The sequence below is a fragment of the Perognathus longimembris genome, chromosome 3, assembly GCF_023159225.1.
Source record: "Perognathus longimembris pacificus isolate PPM17 chromosome 3, ASM2315922v1, whole genome shotgun sequence".
NCBI lineage: Eukaryota > Metazoa > Chordata > Mammalia > Rodentia > Heteromyidae > Perognathus > Perognathus longimembris.
The window spans coordinates 24,450,494-24,476,328 of NC_063163.1; the positions used below are offsets into that span (position 1 = coordinate 24,450,494).

General features: G+C 39.4%; 1 protein-coding gene across 1 annotated transcript in view; it reads right to left on the reverse strand.

Annotated features, from left to right (window-relative positions):
* Positions 1-1,136: 1,136 nt before the first annotated feature.
* Pibf1 (progesterone immunomodulatory binding factor 1) overlaps positions 1,137-25,835 on the reverse strand; it is a 137,872-nt gene continuing 113,173 nt past the window's right edge. The window contains exons 17-18 of the mRNA XM_048341252.1: positions 15,359-15,532; positions 1,137-1,449 (exon numbers count right to left, since the gene is read on the reverse strand). Of these exons, the coding sequence (XP_048197209.1) occupies positions 1,399-1,449; positions 15,359-15,532 (225 nt within the window). The 3' untranslated portion in view covers positions 1,137-1,398. The remainder of the gene's footprint in view (positions 1,450-15,358; positions 15,533-25,835) is intronic.

The following is a 25,835-nucleotide window of genomic DNA, read 5'->3' on the forward strand; positions in this document are numbered from 1 at the left end:
CTAAGTTTTACACATCTGTCTCTTTAAAATTATATGTATTTTTAGGCTGGGGAAGTAGCTCAGTGATGGTCAGCATGCTCAGATTCTGGAATATGATCTGATTAGTCCCTAGCACCATAAAGAAAAATAAATCACATCTTTCTTTTCTATCTTTATTTCTTTTTTCTTGCTCTCGTGCGCTTTCTCTCTCTCTCTCTCTCTCTCACTTGCTAGCTTACTGGTGCTAGGGTCTAAAATGGTCTCATATAAGCAGAGCATAAACTCTACCAAATGAGGAACACCTTTAATTCTCTTTTAAATGAGAAAACTTGAATAAGAAACAATATTTGCATATGTGTCTACGGTCTATCTGTTATCTTCATTTTGTTGTTGTTTCTGGTTGTGTGGCTTGGCTTGGTAGCTGTCCCTGAGCTCTTCAGCTCGAGGCTAGGGCTCTACTACTTGAGCCACAGTGCCACTTCTGGTTTTCTGGTAGTTAATTGGAGATAAGAGTTTCACTGACTTTCTTGCCTAGGCTGGCTTCCAACCATGATTCTTAGATCTTAGCCTCCTGAGTAGCTAGGATTACAGATGTGAGCCACCATATATAGTGGAATATAGTTTATGATAAGGAAAAAAATAACTTGATTTCAGTTTTCACTGACAGTTGGTCATGACAGAAATGTCATGAAAATGTAATAGACCTTCCATCATCTTCCATCACTAGCATAGGACACATGAAGTACCTCCTTTTGACTTCTCAAGTGACTGTTCTTTTTAAAACATGCACTGCTGCATTACCGGACAGGAAATTCTACCTACTCAGGAGCTGGTGGTAGGAGGCTTGAGGCCAGCCAGCCAAAGCCAATGTGAGCTCCTATTTGAAAGCCAGACTGGAAGGGCTAGAGGAGAGGCTCTAGGAGGCACACAGCAAGTCTAAACCCCAGTACCATACTCAAAGAGTAATGTGCCTTGTTTCTTATGTTATGATATGCAAACTCAGAATTTATGTAGTGTATAAAACCTACCAAAATATTTATAAGCTATACTGTTAAGATGCACTGAATGTTTATGAAAGCACCAAAATCTAAATTACAGAAAATAAGACATTTATTTTGTAATTAAACAAAAAGAATATAAAGTATATTACTGTTTGTACTTCATACATTTTGATTGTGTTGAAATTTATAAATTTAACATTAGTTAAAAATAATCATTAAATTATGTATTTAAATAAGAAATGCCAAGTACATGATTAAGATGAACTTATTTTTTTCCATCTGAAAAAGGCCTTCCTGAGTAAATAATGCCACAGAAAGTACTTGTAATCCAAACCCTAGGTATAGGCTTTGTAGCTCAGGACCACAGTGCTTGCCTAAGTCTTCCAGGTCCTGGGTTTGACTCCAGCACCTTAAAACACTAGGTCTTCATTTTTTGTTTCTTAGACCATTCAGGTGCCTCCTTTTTAGTCTGAAAAAAAAGAGAAGAGAAAAGAAATCAAATAAAAGGCTTGCAAGGAAGACAAGAGGCAGTTCAGAGAACAAGGTCTCTGCACACTGGGGCTTGTCTGTGCCCTACACTTGCAACCTGAGCCTCTGAATTCAGGACACTGAAGCTAAGGTTTTTATCCTTTCTAAGAAATAATCTCCTACCTGGAAGATATATCCATGTTTTCTGGTTTAAAGTGTGTGTGTGTGTGTGTGTGTGTGTGTGTGTGTGTGGACTGAGGTTTGAACTTAGGGCCTGGGCACTGGCCCTTAGTTTTTTTTGCCAGTCCTGGTGCCGAACATAGGCCTGAGCACTGTCCCTGGCTTCTTTTTGCACAAGGCTAACACTCTACCTCCTGAGCCACAGCCCCATTTCTGGCTTTTTCTGTTTATGTGGTGCTGAGGAATTGAACCCAGGGCTTCATGCATGCTAGGCAAGCGCTCTACCACTAAGCCACATTCCTAGCTAGCCCTGTCCCTTAGGTTTTTACCTACTCAGAACTGGTGCTCTACTACTTGAGCCATACCTCCACTTCTAGCCTTTCTTTTGGAAGTTAATTGGAGATAAGAGCTTCTTAGATTTCTTCCCATGGCTGACTTTGAACTGTGATCCTCAGATCTCAGCCTCCGGATTAGATAGTATTACAGGTGTGAGCAACTTGGACTTGGTTACAAGTTTACTTTTAACATATTCCACAGAAGTAGCTATTTTATTCCCCTAGCTTATCTTAAAAAATTGTTATTATTAAGGTGATGTGCAGAGGTATACAAGTCAGGTTAAAAAGTACATTTCTTTTGGACAATGTCACCCCTTCCCTTGTTATCTCCCAGTTGTCCCCTCCTATCACTACTCTCAAGTTGTATAGCTCATTTTATTTTATTTTTATTTTTGTTGCCAGTCCTGGGGCGTAGACTCAGGGCCTGAGCACTGTCCCTGGCTTCTTCTTGCTCAAGGCTAGCACTCTACCTCTTGAGCCGCAGCTCCACTTCCGGCTTTTTTCTATACATGTGGTGCTGAGGAATCAAACCCAGGGCTTCATGTATACGAGGCAAGCACTTTACCACTAGGCCATATTCCCAGCCCCTGTATAGTTCATTTTCAACATAGTGTCTAATGAGTACCACTGCTGCATTTGTTCACCCTTTGTTCTTCCATTTCTGTGCCTACCCCTTACCTGTCCAAAGACAGAGAAATGAACAAACTGGACAAAAATAAAATAAAACAAAAACAGCCAAAATGATAAAACCTGGAGTTCATTTAGATAATATTATTTTATATGATCAGAAGCCTTTGTGTTCCAGAGGTGGCTATTTTTTTTTTTTTTTTTTTGCCAGTCCTAAGCCGTGAACTCAGGGCCTGAGCACTGTCCCTGGCTTCTTTTTCACTCAAGGCTAGCACTCTACCACTTGAGCCACAGCGCCACTTCTGGCTTCATGTATGCAAGGCAATCATTGTACCACTAGGCTATATTCCCAGCCCCCAGAGGTGGCTATTTTATCAACTGATTCTAAATTCAAAGAGATTTATAAAAATTAAAGACATAATCTCATTTCAATGATCTCTTACACAGATAGATCTAGGTATACCTGTATCTATATCTATAGTAGATACTCATTTACTCAATTGATAGTCATCAAAAACACACTCTATTCAAATGGATGTGAATCTTTTTCTTTTTTTATGTGCAAGTCCTGGGGCCTGAATTCTGGGCCTAGGCAACATCCCTGAGACTCTTATGTGCTTAAGGCTAGCAAGTGAGTCAGAGCACCACTTCCTGCTTTTTCTGAGTACTTTATTGGAGATAAGAATCTGGTGGACTTTTCTGCCTTGGCTAGCTTCAAACTACGATCTTCAAATCTCAGCCTCTTGAGTACCTAGGATTACAGGTGTGAGCCACTGGCACCCCACTTTAATGTGAATCTTCTTAGTTACTATGTTTTTACTGCATACTTCCTGGGGTTACTGCTTTATCAGTTCAGTGTAAAAAACAGCCACACTGTACAGAGCAGCAGGGGAAAAGCAGGACAAGTGAACTGTTACAGAATAACGTGTTCAGGACTCTGGATGTAAATCACTGCTTCCAATCACTCCTATTTTATATAACTTATTATACTAACTATGCAGTTTACTTCTTTATCACTCATACTCAAAATTATGAAGGACCATATTTCCAAATATATATGTTCAGAGGCCTATGGGTAAATGTGACACTTACACTTCTACCTTTTTTTTTTTTTTTTTTTTTTTGTCCAGTCCTGGGCCTTGGACTCAGGGCCTGAGCTTTAATCCCTGGCTTCTTTTTTGCTCAAGGCTAGCACTCTGCCACTTGAGCCACAGCGCCACTTCTGGCCTTTTCTATATGTGTGGTGCTGGGGAATTGAACCTAGGGCTTCACCTATACGAGGCAAGCACTTTTACCACTAGGCCATATTCCCAGCTACACTTCAACCTTTCTTATATTGTTTCATCTATTATAATGCATGCTCAAAATGTTAAAAGTCAATACAATAATTAGTTCCTTCTGATCTTATCCTAGGCTGGGGCCAGAAGCAAAATAAGCCAGGGGGCCTTCTACCTTCCACATGACTCTAATCTTATCTCAAGCCACTACTCAGCTTCACTTACTTTCGTTTACATCAGAAAAAGTAAATTCCTCTTCACCTTGCTTTCTCCTACCTTTTAACTACTATATCCATTTTTACTGAAATATCTTGTTAACTTTTTTTAATGTTTTTAGTGGTTCTGGGGTTTGAATTCAGGATCTTGTGCTCACTGGGCAGGCACTCTAGTATTTGAACTACATATACCTCTAGCCCCTTTTGTGCTGGCAATTTTAATTTTTATTTTTGGCCACTCCTGGGCCTTGGACTCAGGGCCTGAGCACTGTCCCTGGCTTCTTTTTGCTCAAGGCTAGCACTCTACCACTTGAGTCACAGAGCTACTCCTGGCTTTTTCTGTGTATGTGGTGCTGAGGAATTGAACCCAGGGCTTCATATATGCGAGGCAAGCACTCTACCACTAGGCCATATTCTCAGCCCTACTCTGGCTATTTTTGAGTGAGTCTCCTATTTTGCCTGGGCTGGCCTAGACCACGGTCACCTATTTATGCTTTCCATGTAACTGGGGTGACAAATGAGCATCACAGTTTCAGCCAATGGTTGTGATGAAGGTCTCATGAAATTTTTGCCTCGGCTCGCCGTGAACCTCCTGGTCATATACTATCATCCCTTTTCTGCCTCTTGAATCCTGGGAGTAGTTACTGTTCTGCGGATTCTAAAGTGTTGCATTACTCATTGGTTTCCACAGTTCCTTCACACTGGCACTGGGTTCCTGAAAGGACTGTGACTATTCCGTAATAGGACTCAGATGTTGTTAGGAGAATAAAATGACAATGTATGACAGCTCCTAGAAGTTGATACACATTTCCTGCTTACAGCTTTCCTACTTGACCCCCTCCTGGCCTGGTTGCTTCTCAGAAACCTGCTCTGCCACCCCATTGCTTCTTGTGTGTTCTTTCTCATCCTCTCTAAACTTAGTGTGCTGCTATTCTGTTGGCTTGAATCAGTCACTCAGTAAACTGTGTTCCCTGAGGGGAGTCAGGAAATGATGTTCTGAGAAGATTGGTTAAATGAACAAATTTACCTCTACCGTTACCTTTTAATCTAAGTGTTCCTTATTACCAAATATGAGAGCATCTGGTAGCTGACCCAACATTACCCTCAGATATAACACTGGATACAGTTGGATATATTTGTGTGTGTGTGTGTGTGTGTGTGTGTGTGTGTGTGTGTGTGTGTGTGTGTGTGCGTGCTGGTCCTGGGGCTTGAACTCAGGTCCTGAGTGCTATACGTGAGCTTTATTGCTCGTTTAACACTCCACCATTGGAACCCCTGCTCCACTTCTGGCTTTTTAGTGTTTAATTGGAGCTAAGAGTCTCATGGGCTTTCCTGCTTGAGCCGACTTCATACAATTCTCAGATCTCAGCCTCCAAAGTAGATAGGATTACAGCCACTAGTGCCTGGCTTGGAATTCAGAGTTTTATTTTTTGTGCTGGGGCTTAAACTCAGGGGTTGGGCACTGTCCCTGAGCTCTTGTGGTCAGGGCTAGTGTTCCACCACCTGTGCCCAGCAATAAACATCAGATTTTTTTTTGCCAGTCCTGGGCCTTAGACTCAGGGCCCGAGCACTGTCCCTGGCTTCTTTTTGTTCAAGGCTAGCACTCTGACACTTGAGCCACAGCGCCACGTCTGGCCTTTTGCTATATATGTGGTGCTGGGGAATTGAACCCAGGGCTTCATGTATATGAGGCAAGCACTCTTGCCACTAGGCCATATTCCCAGCCAAACATCAGATTTTTTTTTTTTTTGGCCAGTCCTGGGGCTTGGACTCAGGGCCTGAGCACTGTCCCTGGCTTCTTTTTTGCTCAAGGCTAGCACTCTGCCACTTGAGCCACAGCGCCACTTCTGGCCGTTTTCTGTATATGTGGTACTGGGGAATTGAACCCAGGGCCTCCCCAGCCCCTAAACATCAGGTTTTTTAAAGGTAAAACAGTCTTGGAATTTTTTCTATGATTCAAATTAAGCTTTAAAAATCTGTATTTTAAAATAATTTTGGAGGGCTGGGAATATGGCCTAGTGGTAGAGTGCTTGCCTCATATACATGAAGCCCTGGGTTCGATTCCTCAGCACCACATATATAGAAAAAACCAGAAGTGGCACTAGGGCTCAAGTGGTAGAGTGCTAGCCTTGAGCAAAATGAAGCCAGGAACAGTGCTTAGGCCCCAAGTTCAAGCCCCAGGACCGGCAAAAAATCAATCAGTAGGATTGTTCACATTTTATAATTATTAGTACTATTAGTTTCTGTTGGTAGAGGGGGGGCTTGAATTCAGGATCTGGTTACTGTATCTGAGCTGTTTTGCTCAAGGCTAGCACTCTACAACTTTGAGCCACAGCACGACTTCCAGGTTTCTGGTGGTTAATTGGAGATAAGAGTCTCATGGACTTTCATGCCCAAGCAGGCTTTGAATGGTAACCCTCAGATCTTAGCTTCCTGGGTAGCTAAGATTACAAGTGTGACCCACCAGCACCCAGCCACATTGTATAATTATTAATAAAAGGAAGCTCTTTATTCTCCAATTTCCTTCTGTTTAAACTTTATTTTTCTTCACATAATAAATATGACATTTTGAGGGGTATTTAGCCAAGTGTGATGGTGCATGCCTGGAATCTCAGCACTCAGGAAGCTGAGGCAGGAAGAACATGAGTGGTCTGAGCTATATGGAGACACTGTCTCAAGTAACAACAACAGCAGCAGCAGCAGCATCCACAGCAGTTATATTTTTCTAAGTACACTATGACTCCAGCTCATTTTATGCCTTCTTCACTGTACTTTCACTTGGTTAGCAAGAATTATCCTGTTTTGCTCCATTTCTTCTCATGCGGGGTGTCTAACAACTCCAATTTATATGGATAGCCATCCCTTCCTAATTCCTCTTCCCCTACCTTATTAAGTTCTAGCTGAATTAACATGAAGGTCTGATGCATCGCTTTCCTTGCATGGCTGTAATTCATCTTCCCTGCTGAAGTCAAGGTCTGAGAAGACAGTGTGACCCTCATGGCTGACACTTGCCTAATCTGTTAGCATTTATTATGCTATAATAGACACAGCTCCAATATTAGACTATGGACACTCAAGGACAAAATTTGTGCCTAAATAAGGCCTAAAGGAATGAGTATGTTCAAAAGAATATGCTAGGTAGATCTAAATGACAGTTCCATAAAGGAGTTAAAAATATTTTGAGATGCAACATAGATGAGTCTTGAGGCCATTATACTAAATGAAGTAAGCCATTCACTGAAAGATCAATCTAAATTAGTCCAACTTACATGAACAGAAAATAGAATGGTGCTTACCAAGAGTTGGAGAAGGAAGGAGTGAGAAAGTTGTTGAATGGGTACACAGAACTTCACTGTGAATACAGTTAGTACAAATAATTTGTACATTTATTTATTACATTAAAAAATGCCCCCTGCCCCAACCCCAGCATGGTACTGGGGCTCTTTTGCTCATAGCTAATGTTCTACTACTTGAGACTCTCATAGGCTCTTTTAGATGAAGATACACACACACACACACACACACACACACACACACACATATCATATTAGATATCTAATTACTTCAAGATAACTCTTTATACTGGGAACACTGCCTTAATGATTATTTTTTTGGTTTAAGTTTACTATATTTATAATTTCATAGGGTACAAAGCAGTACAAATGAATAAAAACACTGAATTAGTAGAATGTTAACAGGTCTAAAGTAAATGATTCCAGCTTTAGGAAAGAAAAAGAAAGCTGTTGTAGACACAAATGACGAGATTAACTGGAAATGCTGCAGAAGTAATCAGTACATTACAAGGTGATTTTGGAGACAATTAGCTGATAAGATAGGTGCCTTTGTGTCATCCAGAAGTAGTCATCTAAATCATTAATATGTAACTTGGGGATTAAAACATATTGAGAAAGTTTGTTGAAATTAGAAAGGAGGACGACTGATAAAAGCAGATAAAATATGCCCTGTAGATCATTCTTCAAATCTAGAAAAAGAACTAGAGGTTAAGGATTATTAGTGTTCAACTAGTATCATATCTCTAAAAAAAAAGACAGTTTGGTAGAAATAAATACTTTGTTTCCCAAAAAAGTTATATTGGAACTCAATAAATATTTCCATTCATCACAGACAGAGTCCTTCAGTGTCTAGGTCAGCTGATCTGGCATATTAACTGGACGTGAGGCTAAGATCATTAAGCCCGTACCATCCTAAATACATGCTCACCCAGAGACTCATTTCTTCATAATATTCAATGTGTATCCTGTGGCCAGGAAAAATGAGGGGTGTGGTTGGGTTGGGAGGAACGGGGGAAAATATAAACCGATTTGATGAATGGTAACATTCATTTCTAACAGTGTACTAGCTACATTACATCAAGAAGAGGTTGCAGTTAGTATGGCAGACACTAGAATTGAAATTTTAAGTATTTTTACAATATGTTTACATATATGCAGAGATCTTGAGGACTGCTTATGGTTTTTAAAAAATTTTTTTTTTTCTTTTTTGCCAGTGCTGGGGCTTGGACTCAGGGCCTGAGCACTGTCCCTGGCTTCTTTTTGCTCAAGGCTAGCACTCTGCCTCTTGAGCCACAGCGCCTCTTCTGGCTGTTTTCTATATATGTGGTGCTGGGGAATCGAACCCAGGGCTTCATGGATACGAGGCAAGCACTCTTGCCACTAGGCCATATTCCCAGCCCCTGCTTATGGTTTTTGTGAGCTGTGTCTAGATTCCAAGCAGAAATGTGATCTGTTGGGCTGGGAATGTGGCTTAGGGGTAGAGTGCTTGCCTAGAATGCATGAAGCCCTGGGTTCGACTCCCCAGCACCACATATATAGAAAATTGCCAGAAATGGTGCTGTGGCTCAGGTGGCAGAGTGTTAGCCTTGAGCAAAAAGAAACCAGAGACAGTGCTCAGGCCCTGAGTCCAAGCCCCAGAGGACTAGCCAAAAAAAAAAAAAAAAATGTGATCTGTTGTTCTATTCATTCATTTCCCCAGTGCCTTCAGTGTGTGTGTGTGTGTGTGTGTGTGTGTGTGTGTGTGTGTGTGTGTGTGTGTGTGTACATGCCTACAGCCCTTTCAAAGTAAAAGCAAAATTCATTCATTCATCTATTCCAAACAGTCTACTTCTCTGTGTGAGGAGATGATGTATACGGGCTGGGTCTGGTAGTGTGGCCCAGGTGCTGCCACTTATCACTTGTACTTACTTTCATATTATTGCACTAAAAGTAAGAGTAAAATTCCACTAGATGAAATGAAAAACCTTTCCTGAGGAGCAAACAATGACAAAGCCTCTCTTTATAACCTACTAAGGCTTTATTACTTTATTGTTGTTTGTTTGAGCCAGAGTCTTACTATGTACAGCTGAGGCCTCAGTCTCCCGACTGATAGGATTACTCCTAAAAGATTTTTTATTCTAATTTGAGCCAGTCCTGGGGCTTGAACTCAGGTCTCTGTGCTCTCACTAAGTTTGCTTGTGTCAAAGTCATCTCACTTTGAAATACCTAGCACAGAGTCTCACATACAGTCAGTATATACTTGAACTGAATTGTAATTATTTGAATATTTTCTTCCAGATGACCACAAACAGCCATATAAAACAAGTTGAAAGGGGCTGGGGATATAGCCTAGTGGCAAGAGTGCCTGCCTCGGATACACGAGGCCCTAGGTTCGATTCCCCAGCACCACATATACAGAAAACGGCCAGAAGCGGCGCTGTGGCTCAAGTGGCAGAGTGCTAGCCTTGAGCGGGAAGAAGCCAGGGACGGTGCTCCGGCCCTGAGTCCAAGGCCCAGGACTGGCCAAAAAAAAAAAAAAAAAAAAAAAAAAAAAAAATTAAAAAAAAAAAAAAAAAAAAAAAAACAAGTTGAAAGAATTTGTTCATGTAACCATTTATGTCTAGAGAAACTTAACTTTCCATCCCCCATATACAAAAGCCAAGACCTGAACCCATCAATAAATCACCATGCTTAATACATTACACTACTGGTAGCACAGTTTTGGTATGCTTCTTACCCTCCTTGGAGCAGGAAAGCCCTTTTATATCTGGGTGTGTGTGCATGCATGCGTGGTGGGCACATGTGTGAACTCAGGGTTTCTTACTTGGCCTTTTCTGCTCAGTGCACACCTCTAGCCTCAGCTTTTTGCTGGTTAACCAGAGGTAAGAGTTTTTTGGATTTGTTTGCGCAGGCTGGCTCCAAACCTAGAACCTCAGATCTCAGCTTCCTGAGAAGCATGAGCCACAGGTGCTTGGCAATCTTGTACTTTGTTTTTTAATGTTTTAATATTCTTATTGTTACTGTAAGGGCAATATACAGAGGATTTACAGTTATATAAGTCAGGTTTCTTTTGTATTTTAATGCTTCCAATCTAGTTGGAAAAGAGAGATTCTAGTATGTGCCTTAGTAAGGGACTGGGTAATAAAATATGAATCTTAAGAATAAGCTGTATTTTAGGATGGCAGCAGAAAACTAGCAAAAGATAGTATATATTTGCTTTAAAGAGAATTAGAATAGCTTTAGATTTTTCTAGGGAGATGACAGGTAAGGTTAGAGACCGTATAATGAGTTGGAATAACTGGGTGTTTCTGATGAAAATGACGAACAAAGAAGTAGCACAACTACTGTCTAGGGAGCTGCCCCCTTCATTCTCCTTATAGTTTAGTTATAGTTTAGTTCAGTGTAAAAGTTTCCAATTTATTTTACAAAAAGTGTTTTTTCTTCTTAGAAAAATATCTGCTTTGTTTATATACTCTGAAGAAGACAATAGTACTTCTTAAAAAAGTTTTTTTGCATGTGTGGTTCTTGGAATCAAACCTAGAACCTCAAGAATGCTGAGCCAAGTGCTCTACTAAGCTACATCCCCATCCTGTGCTTGTGTCCTCCCTCCCTTCCTTCTTTCCTTCTTTCCCTTCCTTCCTTCCTTCCTTCCTTCCTTCCTTCCTTCCTTCCTTCCTTCCTTCCTTCCTTCCCTCCTTTTATCCTTCTTTTCCTCCAATTCTCCTTCCCTCCCTACCGTCCCCCTTCCTTTCCTTCCTCCCTCCCTAGGTTCCTTCCATTCATGCATGGTCAAGAATGCACGCATACATCATTCATCACTGAGATGAATATCAATGAAAATATCACAGCAAATAATGTCAGTCCCAAACCGGAAGTAAATGAGAAATGCTTTCATTTTAGCATGCACTAAGATTACTGAATGCTTAGATTTAATGGCATATATTTGCATCATAGATTCTTTAGTAGCAAGTTCAGAAAGAACATAAGTATTGTTAGGTAAAAGTGAAATATTAAAAAAATATGATGCCCAAGAGAATCACAGTATGTTATAATAGAGTCAAGAATGCATTTCACATAATTTGTCTCCAATTTTATAGACAGGAATAGGCTGGGCTTCTGGCCCCAGGTCACCTAGTCAGTTTGATTTACTAATTCTAACTACGGTCTTGACTTGACTGGTTTATAGTATCATATCTCAGTTTTCATGAAGCTATACCTGAATTCAGAACCTCTTTTGAAAAATATTCCCTAATGATAAGAACTATAAATTTTATTTTAGAATAACAGAAAATACAGAGATAAAAAGGGGGGAAAAACTACCCTCAATTAATTCTCTATGTTTTATCCTTCAAATTTTCTTTCTTATTTATTTATTTATTTATTTATCTATCTATCTATCTATTTATTTATTTATGCCAGTTCTGGGGCTTGAACTCAGGGCCTGGGCACTATCCCTGAGCTGCTTTTGCTCAAGGCAAGCGCTTTACCACTTGAGCCACAGTATCATTTCCGGCTTCATGCATGCTAGGCAAGCACTCTACCACTAAGCCACATTCCCAGCCCCTAACCCTTCTAATTTTATCTTCAGTACATAACCTTATTTTGAGGTATAGGAAATCTTATTGACACTCATATACTGGCTATAGTCAGGACTTCCGAAAATCTTAGTCAGAAACCCATGAGGTCAGGTTACCAAGCATTAGTTTATTGCTTGGAACAGAGTAGGGTCAGCAATGAAGATGAATTTATTTGGTTTATCTTGTGGTTTGAATTCAAGCTTATTTTATATGAATATCTATGTAGTCAGTCTTCCTGTAGATTATAATAGGCATAGCACAGTGTCTGTGATAATCTCTGTCTTCTTTTTCTTTTTTTTGTGGGGGGGGCAGTCCTGGGGTTTGAACTAATACTTATTCTACCACTTATTCTACCACTTAAACATGCCTCCAGCCCTTTTTTATTTTAGGTATTTTGGGGTTAGTATCTTGAGTTATTGTCCAGGTCTGGTCTTGGACTGTGATCCTCCTAGCTATGTATTCTGATAGGTAGAAATGACAGGCAAGCACTATCATGACTGGCTTATTTGTTGAGATAAAGTCTTGTTACCTTTTGTAAGGACTAGTCTTGAACTGCCATCCTTCATATTTCTGCCTTGGGAGTGGCTGGGATTACAGGTGTCAGCCACTGTGCATAGCCTAAGATCACTTTCTGAGGAAAACCTACCTAGACATAGTCCTTGGGAATAAATGTTCCTAGGACTCCTGCTTAGCAGTAAGCATATCCACTATGTAGGTGGCTAGTGACTTAGGAAGTCTTATAAAAAAGAAGCATCCAGTGCAGATGAGCACCACAAATGGATTGTTAGTTGTGGGAAATAAAGGGAAAGTTAGGTTCTAAGAAAGTAGATGCAGAAAGGATGCATAGAATCATGTCTCAAGACCAAGGGCTAAGAGCAAGTCAGTGAGGAAGTGGAAAATGTGAATAACCAAAAACTTAAGAAACACAAAGAGAAGCTGTGTGCTGCTGAAGAAAACAGACATGGACTTGTTGGCTGAAATCCCCAGAGCTGTGTTGTGTGCAAGCTGGTCTACTGCGCCTACTCCATTTCTCTTTCATCAGCCTCGTTTCTGTGACTGCCATACATAGGCCTACTGTAATTGGTTTTTCATTTAGATTGCAACTTTCATTCATTGTTAGAAAAGGGTACCTGTGGTTCACAAATGTAATCCTAGCTACTAGGGAGGATATGAAGCCAGCCCAGGTAAGGAAGTCCAGGAAATACAATCTCCAATTAGTCAGCAAAAAGCTGGGCTGCAAAAGAGCCTTAAGTGGCAAGCTCATCCAGAGCATGAAGCCCTGAGTTCAAGCCCTGGTACTGGCAAAAAAAATAAAACAATAAAAGGAGACTGATCATGTTATGTTTGTAATCCCAGAAATGGGGAGGTGGAGCCAGGTAGATAATGACTATTAAGCTCCATAGCATTTGGAAGGGCAGTCTAGACACTGTGAGCTTGTGTCTCAAAAACGAAAGGGTTAGAAGTCACTCAGTACTGTCTAGTTAAGGAAGGCCCCGGGTTTGGCCTCAGCAGAAAAAAAAAAGTTCAGGGATATTTTCAATTATATAGTCATTAAAGAAATCTTTCATCTTGATACTGAGTAACATTATCTGCATATAAAATGAAATAGCCTATACCAGAAATTTTCATACTTGAGTGATTATTATAATAATTGAGGGAGTTTTAAGAAATTAAGATTCTAGGGACTCTCTCTGAATCAAACTTGGAGAAAATCTGCTTATGAGGCCTAGTGGCAAGAGTGCTTGCCTCGTATACATGAACCCCTAGGTTCGTTTCCTCAGCACCACATATATAGAAAACGGCCAGAAATGGTGCTGTGGCTCAAGTGGCAGAGAGCTAGCCATGAGCAAAAAGGTATTTTCTCTACTTCTTTTACTTACCTATTTTTTTTTTTTTTTTTGCCAGTTCTGGGGCTTAGACTCAGGGCCTGAGCACAGTCCCTGGCTTCTTTTTGCTCAAGACTAGCACTCTGGCACTTGAGCCACAGCGCCACTTCTGACCGATTTCCATATATGTGGTGCTGGGGAATCGAACCCAGGGCTTCATGTATATGAGGCAAGCACGCTTGCCACTAGGCCATATTCCCAGCCCTACTTACCTATTTTTTGAGAAGGAGTTTCACTGTGTAGCCTGAACTATGTAGTTCAGGCAGGCCTTGAACTCCATTTTCCCATTCTCCTTCCCAAGTGCTAACTGTACAGGAATGTATAACAGTATCCAATTATTTTCTCTTCTTCTTTTTGCTTTTGTTGTTTGTAGGGCTTAAACTCCCAAGCCTGGGCACTGTCTGTGAGCTCTTTTGCTGAAGGCTAACACTCTATCACTTTAAGTCACAGTAACACTCTGGTTTTCTGGTGGTAATTGGAGATAAGACTCTCACAGACTTAATTGTCTGGGCTGGCTTTGAACTGTGATCCTCAGATCTCAGCCTCTTGAGTAGTTAAGGATTAGAGGTGTGAGCCACCAGTGCCTGGCTATTTTCTATCTCTCTCTCTCTCTCTCTCTCTCTCTCTCTCTCTCTCTTTCTCTACCACTTGAGCCACAGATTCGCTTTTTGGTGGTTAACTGGATATGACAGACTCATGGACTTTCTTTCCACAGTTGGCTTTGAACCATAATCCTCAAATCTCAGCCTCCTGAGTAGCTGGGATTATAGGCATGAGCCACAGCACCAGGATTTTAAAACATTTTTTGTTGTTGTTGTTTTTTTGTCCAGTCCTGGGGCTTGGACTCAGGGCCTGAGCACTGTCCCTGGCTTCTTTTTGCTCAAGGCTAGCACTCTACCACTTGAGCCACAGCGCCACTTCTGGCCATTTTCTATGTATGTGTTGCTGGGGAATCGAACCCAGGGCTTCATGTATATGAGGCAAGCACTCTTGCCACTAGGCCATATTCCCAGCCTCAAAACCATTTTTATTTTGAGACACAGCCTTGCCAGATTATCCAGCCTGGCCTCCAACTTGCCATCTTCCTGCCTACACCTACCAAAGAGCTGGGATTCAGTGGGAGCTACCACAGGTGGCTTCAGTTTAAGGTTTTATACTTTCTGAAGAATTCAACAAAATATACTATTTTATAAATAAGCAGGAATGGGTGCTATTTCTTATTCTGTTTATTTTTATGTAATTAAAACATTTACACAGTGCATTTTTGATTCCCCCATAATTTGTCTTTGGAGACAGGAGAAAAAAAAGTGCTAGATTTTGGATAACTTCTGGGAAAACTCAATATGTGAACTAGAAACATGAAAGTCTACCAACATACTTGAGATGAATAGTATATACATCATTAAAGGAATAGATCTTTCAAGGTCCTTGAACAAAACTTAAAATTAGCTTAAAACCAATATGAATGAGAATATTGAAGTAAAATATGTTTAGTAAAAATCAAAGATATTAAAATTAAAACAATATTGAATTGTACTTACAAAGAGTGTTGGTTTTGGTATGAATATATTCTCTTCTTGTTCCCTAGGTACATTCAACGTCTTTGGTGTCTGACACTCTGTCATAGGTTTCGACTCTGTTTTAGGATGAAGTAAGCTGCTTTCAGAATGTTTACTGCGCATATTAATGAGAATCTGTTTCATTGCTGCCAACTCCTGTTGATATATGAAAACAAGAACACAGAGAGTATGATTTTGGCAAGCATATAAATGACTGATGTTAAAGCACTTGCTTTTCTTTAAGCAGAAGAAACACTCAAAGCAATCATACCACATATATGAGCAGAGGAATGAAAGTAATAAATGCCATCAATTACACACATAAATTTTAGTTTTAAGCATTACATAACTTTTAGTATGACAACTGACATTCTATACGCTAGAAGACCTCAATTTTGTGCATACTGGATTTACCTGCACATTGGTATCTTTACCCATAAAACACCAATGATAACTGTGCGTCATGTCTAAGAGACTGCAAGTATAGCCTCAGTTTTTTACTGTACTTTTCTATACACAAATATGCATGGAATGTTGATTATACATTTTTTTTTGGGGGGGGAGAAGGATCTGGGGATTGAATCCAGGGATTTGTGCATGGTAGGGAACTACTGAGTCCTTACCCCAAGTATTACACTTAATATTTTTTCCTCCTTCTTAAGTTATTCCATTTCTTTATGATTACATAGGAAAATGGTGGAGAAAAGAACTCCAAATCGTTTTTTCTGGACTATTAATCAGCCATTCATATTATTCTCTTATGCTTTTTCTTTTTTTTTTTTTTTTTTTGGCCAGTCCTGGGCCTTGGACTCAGGGCCTGAGCACCTTCCCTGGCTTCTTCCCGCTCAAGGCTAGCACTCTGCCACCTGAGCCACAGCGCCCCTTCTGGCCATATATGTGGTGCTGGGGAATCGAACCCAGGGCTTCCTGTATATGAGGCAAGCACTCTTGCCACTAGGCCATATTCCCAGCCCTCTTATGCTTTTTCAAATGAGCCGGCTTCAGAGCTTTTGGAGAGGGAGTTGCTGGAGACTCTTCTGTATGGTAAGGGAGCACTTTCACTTTGGGCTTTAACACTCAGGCCCTCAACTCTAACCCAACCCTCCTGTTGCCTTTTAAGAGAGAAATTTTGCAAACCTTTTAAAAGAATTTAAGTCTAAATTTTCACCCACTTTTTCTTTCAAGTCTACTTTGTCTGTTATCTTACCTGAGACACAAACTAGCACTTACGTAGATATTTATGATTAATTACTGAACTGATTTACCAAACCCAAGTATCTGAAGAGATGGCAGACTGAACTCTCCTATACCCTATTCATGTATAGAAGAGTGATAGGATGTATACTAGGTCATTTGTTCCTATTATTGTATTTCAATTTCAGACCAGGACACAAAACATATGGCACTAGAAGATACTCTGCTCCTTGCTCTTAATCTGTTTATAGACATCAGCTCTGTGTCAGAGCAAGTTCCTACAGGCCTTTCTTTTCTGGCTGTCACTAGTTCTATTTAGAAGCAGATAGCTTGAGTGGGTATTTTAAAACAGAGCTGCTGAGTTTAATCCACATGGCCTCAGTAGATTTTAGGGCCAGGAGAGGAGCTGGAGAAGTTGTACTAGAATTCTTTCCCTTTTCTAAAGGACTATTCTGGCTTGGCCAAAGTATATGACAATGTGTATGACTCCAGATATTATCAATTGGATGTATACTATATTGACAATGATAAACTGATAAATTAAACATACCTGATGTTTTGGTAGATTCTAGCTTCTGTTCTGAGGGAAAATTATGGTCTTCTAGTCTATCACATTAAAAACTTTTAGTCTAGAAACATCTATTTACTTTTATTGCCTCATCATGAAGATAAAATAATAGGGATAAAATGACACAAATGACACAATCTACCAATAGACATACATAAAATAAAGCAGGTTTAGTTTATCATACTTTCTGGGGGAGGAAAAGACAGATGGAGATGAGGAAACAAGGAAAGAGTGGTAGGGGGAAGGCTTTGGCCCCCATATGTCCTAGAGGAAGCCAAACTTTGTTTCTCTTTGGCTTCCCTGTCTCCTGGGAGCTGGTGATTTTACAGGCTTATGCCATTCCACTCACTGGTAATTTTTTTTTTTTGACTTACTGGTAATTTGAACAAAGAAAACTGAACTTTAACAACAAAGAATATTCAACGCAATCACATATTCACTGTACAATCAAGCGGTTAAGCACATACAGTAGAAATAGTTTAGTATTAGTTTGAGGAAAAGATGTCTTTTTTGTGTAATATTGAAGTTTGAACTCATGCTTGCTCAGCTGATGGTATTTGTGTGTGTGTGTGTGTGTGTGTGTACACTGGTAAGGGGGCTTGAACTCAGGGTCTGGATGCTGTCCTTTAGCTTTCTGTGTTCAAGGATATAGTACTCTACATCCAGATTTTTGATATCACATTTTCATGGCTTTTCTTGTTCAGTCTGGCTTTGAACCATGCTCAGTCTCTTGAATAGCTAGTATTACAGGCATGAGCTATCAGTGATCAACTTCTAGATCACCATTTTACAAGTTATTTTGGAGAGAGAATCTCAGGGACTTTTCTGCCTGGGCTGGCCTTGAACTTTGGTCATCTGTGCTCTCAGCCTCTTTAGTAGCTAGGATTATAGGCCTGAGACTCCAGTACCTGGCTAATGTTATTGTATAGTTATGCAGTCTACTCCTAGTTCAATGAATTTTATATCTCTGATGGTCAAAATACATCTTGTGGGTTGTTTTTTGTTGGAATAATAATTTTTTCCTGCATTTCTTTATTGTGAAGTTGAGTAGCTATTCATATATTTAAAGATATTTCCATTTCTTTTTTCTTTCTTTTTTTTTTTTGCCAGTCCTGGGGCTTGAATTCAGGGTCTAGGCACTGCCCCTGAGCTTCACTGGCTCAAAGATAGCACTCCACCACTTGAGCCACGCCACAGTGCCAGTTCTGGCTTTTTTTTGCCTATGTAGTAGAGGAATCCAACCTAGGACTTCATGCCTACTAGGCAAGTACTCTACTACTATGCCACATTCCCAGCCCAAAGATACTTCCATTTCCATTGATATCATGGGCTTATTTTTTTCTACTGAGTAGAACCATCAAATTCTTATACATTTGAGTAGCTTTGTGTGTTAGGTATATAAGTAACTCTTTGGTCTTTAATTGTGTGGCAATACTTTTCCAGCTTATTTTTATTTGTCTTTTTGCAGTGTGAAACTTCTAACTGTAAATATACCAGCCTTTTGTTTATTTATTTTTTGGTCGGGTGTGGGACTTGAACTCAGGGCCTGGGTGCTCTCCCTGAGACCCTGTGCTCAAGATTAGCACTCTATGATGTAAGCTACCAGAGTCTGGCTTACTAGTCTTTTCTTTTATGACTTTTCCCATGGTTTTAATATCCATTTATCTATTTATTTTTGTGCTGGTCCCAAAGTTTGAATTAGGAGACTTGCACTCTTGCTTGGCTGGCTGTTTCACTTAAGGCTGGTGGTCTGCTACATGGGCCACACCTCCACTTCCAGCTTTTTGCTGGTTAACTGGAGATAAGAGTTTCTTGAATTGGTTTGCTCAGGCTGGCTTTGAACTGGAATCCTCAGATTTCAGCCTCCTGAGTAGCTAGGATTATACACATGAGCCACTGGTAGCTGGTTTCTTCATGTTTTCTTCTCACATTTTTCCTGAAGTTTTATTTATTTATTTATTTTTCTTTTAAAATATTTAGTAATTTGATCTGTTTGAGGTTTATTTCTGTCCCCTGGTGAAAGAAAGGTCTGGATCCATGGTCATTCCCTCCAAGATGACTGTCATATACAACATGTTGTATTCGAGAATTTATTTTTCTTTCACCAATGGTATCTTTATTATGTCCTAAATTTATTTATGTAATTTATTTCTATGCTTTAAACTCTGTTCCAATAATCTGTTGATTCATACATTCATGTCACACTGTTTTAGTGTTTAATGACATAGATGTTTGTTGGTTTTTTGTCCAGTCTTGGGGTTTGAACTCAGGGCCTGGGAACTGTTCCTGGACTTCTCTGTTCAAGGCTAGAGCTCTACCACCTGAGCCACAGTACCAGCCACTTGCAGCTTTTTCAGTTTATGTGGTACTGAAGACTAGAACTGGGGGCTTTATGAATGTTAGGCAAGCACTCTACCACTAAGCCACATTTTTAGCCCTCATACAGGTGTTTTTCTAGATATATTTTTGGATATAAGGGATAATATTATGCTGAATTAAAAAATAGGAAGAAGTGACTTTTTTATGATGCTGAGATTTCTAGGAATTAAAGTATTTTTAATATATTTTTATTTACAGTTTTTTTTTCTTTTGTCAGTAGTGGGGCTTGAACTCTGGGCTTGGGTGCTGTCCCTGAGCTCTTCAGCTCAAGGCTAGTACTCTATCACTTGATCCACAGTGCTACTTTTGGTTACCTGGTGGTTATTTGGAGATAAGAGTCTCTTAGACTTTCCTGCCTGGGATGGCTTTGGATCAAAATTCTGGATCTCAGCCTCCTGAGTAGCTTGGATTACAGTGTGAGCAACCACTGCCTGGCTTATTTACAGTTTTGACATTAACAGTGTGAGCAACCACTGCCTGGCTTATTTACAGTTTTGACATTAACTTTCCCGATCTAAGTGATAACACTATCACAATAAATATCCCCATTATTCAGAGATCTTAATTCATAAATTGACAAAACAAATAAACAATAAGTAGTTCATTACAACACATCAAATATATCCTATAAAATAATCGTTTGGTAAGAGGGAATCATATAGAAATTTTGTTTTGTTCTTAACCTACTTTGATCTTTCTCTTGATTCTGGCTCTTGCTTCCAGCTTTCTTTGCTATTATGAGTTTGCCCTTCCTGTTTCATCTTCTATTTTATGTATTACTCCCTTACGTTTTCATTCTCTTTGATTTTGCTTTCCCCTTTTAAAACTTTCTTTTACTGTCTGGCCTTTAAACTTACCTTAGTATGGTTTAATGATTTATAAATACTGTTTACTGCAGAGCAGAGTGTGATTAGATGCAGAAAAGGAACCTATGATGCTCAATGAATAATGCTTCAAGTATTAATTTTATCTGGATTCTTTTACTAATACTACATGAACTGCTCAAAATCATGTCATTTACTTAGGTTCCTATTTATACCTTGACCTTCTGCCTTTTTCTTTTCACTGAGCAAACAGTATATTCCTCTTTAAAAAAATTGCATTGGGCCGGGATGTAGCTCAGTGGCAAAGCACTTGCCTAGCAAGTGCAACATCCTAGGTTCGATCCCCAATACTAAAAAAGGAAAGACAAAAAAAAAAATACATTTAGCTTTTCTCAATACATGTTATTTGTTGGTATTTTTTTCCTTCCTTCCTTCCTTCCTTCCTTTCCTTCTCTCTCTTACTCCCTCCTCCTCTCCTTCTTTCCCTTGAAACAGGTCTTGCTTCTGACACTTGTTAAATAGCCTAGGCTGGCCCAGAATGAATGATCCTCCTGCTTCAACTTCTCAAGTCCTGGAGTTGCAGGCATGTACAGGCATGTGCAGGCATGTGCTGGGATCAATTTTCTGCTGTCTGTTTTAAGAATGATGTTTGCCCATTATTCTGAGATTTCATTTTTTATTGCATATCTTTGTAAGCTGATTATTTTTTTCTTTTGTCTCCTTTCAATATTTGAAAACATATACTTTGTTCACAGAAAGTATTATGGAAAAAATTTCTGTCTTCCAAAATCAATTTTCTCAGAACTATCAGGCATCTGAAACTTATTTCTTTGTAAGTATTTTCCTAGTATGGAATCTTCTATATAATTTTAGCTTTTCTGCATTTATCTACATCTTGTTTTCTTTTTCTAAAATTTCAGAGGGTTCCTTGACTTTCCCTACATCTCATTAAATAACTTCATGCCTTCAATTTTAGCAACCTTTGAAAATAGAACCAAGTTTGTTCACCTATTTTAATGGAAATATTATTCTTAAATCTTTGTAAATAAACCAATTATAATATTTTAAAAGCTTCTCTTGTCCAGATATTTCCTCACGGTGGCGAAAGGGGTCAAATTTTCTGTTTACTGTGATTTTTTTTTAACCCACTTTGTGCTGTTTTTCCCTTTTCTTTTCTTTTTCTTTTTGCCAGTCCTATGGCTTGACCTCAGGGCCTGAGCACTGTCCCTGAGCTTCTTTTTCTCAAGGCTAGAACTCTACCTCTTGAGCCACAGCACCACTTCCACCTTTTTCTGTTTATGTGGAATTGAACTCGGGTCCTTCATGCATGCTAGGCAAGCACTCTACCACTAAGCCACATTCCTAGCCCCTCTTTTTTAAAAGAAGTTTTGGTTGTGTGCTTTCATTCTGCCCAATTCTAGCTTATTTCTGATATGTCATTCATTGACTTAGAAAGCCATTTCCAGGAATATTTAAAAAATTCTCATACTTGACCATTTGTTCAGTATCAAGTTAAACACTATGAAAGTGTCCTGTAGCAATCTCCTTTCCTTATACTACTTATTTGAGATGTTAGGATATGAATCTGAAAGATAGTCTGATATATAATAATTATTAGCTTATATTGTATAATTCTAGTATATCAAATTCAGGAGAAAAGAATTCTAACTACAAGAATGAAGGAACCATAAATCAGTAAATGAAGACATGTGTCAACTCATACAATAGAATGTGCATACAACTGAAACTCTGGCTAAAACTAAAACAACAAAAATGATGTTGCAATTCAATTAGTTTTGAAAGAGTTAAGAGTTAAGTTTCTTCTTATGAAATTTTCAGATGACAGTGTCGATGATGATGATGATTGTTACTGCATAAATGCTTACATAGAGAGCAAAACTGTTCTTTTAAATCTCAAAGCACAGGGACTGGGAATATGGCCTAGTGGTAGAGTCTTGCCTCATCTACATGAAGCCCTGGGTTAGATTCCTCAGGAACACATATATAGGGGAAAAAAAAAAAAGCCAGAAGTAGCACTGTGGCTCAAGTGGTAGAGTGCTAGCGTTGAGCAAAAAGAAGCGAGGGACAGTGCTCAGGCCCTGAGTTCAAGCACCAGGACTGGCAAAAAAATAAAATAAAAAAATCCCAAAGCACGTATCTTGGCCATTTAATATTAACTGTTTACATAGAGTGCTGGCATACTAAAACAGCTCAACTGCAGAGCAGCTGCTTAACAGTGTTGCATAGTTGATGCCAATAAATTGCTCAAAGTGGTAAACTGCAAAGATGTTGGCAAAGGGACACATAGATAGCATTTCTTGATGAAAATAGCTCTGTCAAATATAATGCAAAGTATGTGCTCTGAGGCGGGGTAAATGGAAGTGTTTTTACACAGGAGTACCAGTGCATCATGACTAAGAAATCAGAAAATTTGAACATTATTCGCTTAAGAAAACACAAGACAAAAAGCGAGTACAAACATACTTGGGATAAGTTTCATTTAAAAGGGTATTTTAAGGAAGTGAGGTGTGGCTCAAGTGGTAGAGTGTGAGCCTTGAGTGAAAAGTAAGAATGAGAGGCCCTGAGTCCAAGCCCCAGAACATCCCCCCACTCCCTTCTTTCCTTCCTCTTCCTTCCTCCCTCCCTCATTTTGTTTTTGTGCGTGCTGTTATTGGGGCTTGAACCTGGGCCTAGGCACTGGGCCATTACCTTTTTTGTTAGTGAGCCACAGCATCACTTCTTGCTTTTTGGTGGTTAATTGGAGATAAGAGTCTCTTGGACTTTCTTGCTCAGGCTGGTTTTGAATCTCAGATTCTAGCCTCCTTGTAGCTAGGATTTACAAGCCTGAGCCACCAATGCATGGCACACTCATGTTATTAAAAAAAAATGCATGTTATAGAAATTTTCAAAGATACAGAAAGTCAAGAGATAGTACAACATACTGAACTACCAGTTTCTAACCAAATTCAATAATTATCATCGTTAGTATTATTGGTGCTCTACAACTTCACATATACCTCTACTTCCAGGGTTTTGCTGGTTAACTGGAGATAACAATATCTCTGATGTGTTTAAGCATCCAGCTTAAAAAGTTTTTAATGAGGGCTGGGAATATGGCCTAGTGGCAAGAGTGTTTGCTTTGTATACATGAAGCCCTGGGTTCGATTCCCCAGCACCACATATATAAAAAACAGCCAGAGGTGGAGCTGTGGCTCAAGTGGCAGAGTGCTAGCCTTGAGCAAAAAGGAAGCCAGGGACAGTGCTCAGGCCCTGAGTCCAAGGCCCAGTAATGGCCAAAAAAAAAAAAAAAAAGTTTTAATGAGCTGGGCACTGCTGGCTCATGCCTGTAATCTGAGCTACTCAGGAGGCTGAGATCTGAGGATCATGGTTCAAATCCAGCCTGAGCAGGAAAGTCCAAAGACTCTTACCTGTAATTAACCACCAGAAAAACACAAGTGACACTGTGGCTCAGAGTGGTAAGGTGCTAGTTTTGAGCAAAAGAACTTAGGGACAATGCCCAGGCAGTGAGTTCAAGTCCCAAGACTGACAACACAACATAACTTTACTGAAATATAATTCACATCACACACAGCTTACCCATTTAGTTTCCATCTTAATATATATTAACATATTAATTATTATTATTAACATATATATTGCTAGTCCTGCAGTGTGAACACAGGACTTGGCTTCTTTTTGCTCAAGGCTAGCACTCTACCACTTGAGCCACAGGGACTCCTCTCGCCTTTTCTATATATGTGGTTTTGAAGAATCGAACCCAGGGCTTCATGTATATGAGGCGAGCACTCTACCACTAGGCCATATGCCCAGCCTCTTCCATCTCAGTTTTTAGAATAGGGAGAGCCCTTGACTTACAATGGTTCAACCTAGGATTTTTCAGCTTAACAATGGTACGGAAGTGATATGAACCCTGTAGACAGTGTACTTAGAATTCGGAATGTTGGACTTTCCCTACAGTAGCAGCATGTGGCACAATGTCCTATGATCCTGGGCAAGAGCAGTGAGCAGCAGCTCCCAGTGGGCTGGGTAGCTCCCTTAAACACACATCTTCAGCCCTAATGTGCTTCTGGCCATATTTGTAAGTGGTGAACAGCCATACAACACTTCTGTTATTCTCCTTTAGTACAACATTAAGTAAATTACATGAGATACTCAACAGAGTGATGTAAGCAGACTTTTTGTTAGAGAATTTGCTCAAGATAGTATATAAATTTTCTGAGTACATTTAACGTGGGTTCAGTTTAGTTTGTTTGGTAGGCTAAGTGTATTAAATTAGTTTTCCATGTATGATATTTTCAACTTATGCTGGGTTTGCTGGGATGTAACCTCATTTTAAGTTAAGAACACCTGCATTCATAAATAATACCATAGTACCTTTCAAACATTTTCATTACAAAGAAACCCTGATTGCTTTAGCTATTACTTCCCTACCCTGCCAAGTTCCTAATCTTCTAGTCTCAAACAAACACTAACCTACTTTCTGTCTTTGTAGATTTTCTTGTTCCAGATGATTCACATGTATGTAATGATGTAGAGGTCTTTGAGATTGGCTCCGTTCATTTAGAATAGTTTTCAAGGTTCATCTGTATTGCAGTTTGAATCCGTATTTCATTCCTTTTATGGCAGAATAATATTCCACTGTGTAAATATACTATATTTTATCTGTTCATCAGTTGGAAGTTTGTGTTGTTTTCCTCTTTTATGAATATGCTGACATAAACATTTGCATACAAGGTTTTTTTGTGAACATGTTTTAATTGTCCTTGGGTAGATACCTCAGAGTGGAACTTCTGAGACATATGTAATTAATTCTGTGTTTACTTGTGCAAGTGCCAAGACTGCTTTGTTGTTGTTAATTTGGACAGTGTCTTGTTGTCTTGTGTAGTAGATGCAGGCTTTAAACTCACGATCTTCCTACCTCAGCCTCCCAAGTGCTGGGGTTACAGGTATGCACTAACATGCCTAGCTGTTTTATCTTTTTCTTACACACAAATACTTTTACAATGAGATATTTATTATATTGCTTCAAAGGAGACACACTTTTACTTGCAAGATAGAACAAATATACTTATAACTTTAAGAGGTGATGAAAAGATTAATTGCTTAGCATGATGGGTTCAATTCTCAGTGCTGAAAATAAAACTTTGTGGGGAAAATATGACTTATGTTACACATTTATATTTTGATTTCCACTACAAAGATTGCCTGCCTACCTGGCTTCTTTCCTTCCCTCTTGTCTCTCTCCCTCTGTTCCTTCCTTCTTTATATTTTTTCCTTTCCTTTTTTTTTTGTTGAGACAAGATTTAACTGTGTAGCCACAACTGGCTTGGATTTAACTGTGTAGCCACAACTGGCTTAGCCTCACAGATAATGGCATTACAGACATATGTTACTAGGCTTGATTGGAAGTGTGTTCTTTGAAACACTCATGTATACTCAGTAAAAAATAAATGATTTCTGTTGTAGTTTTCTG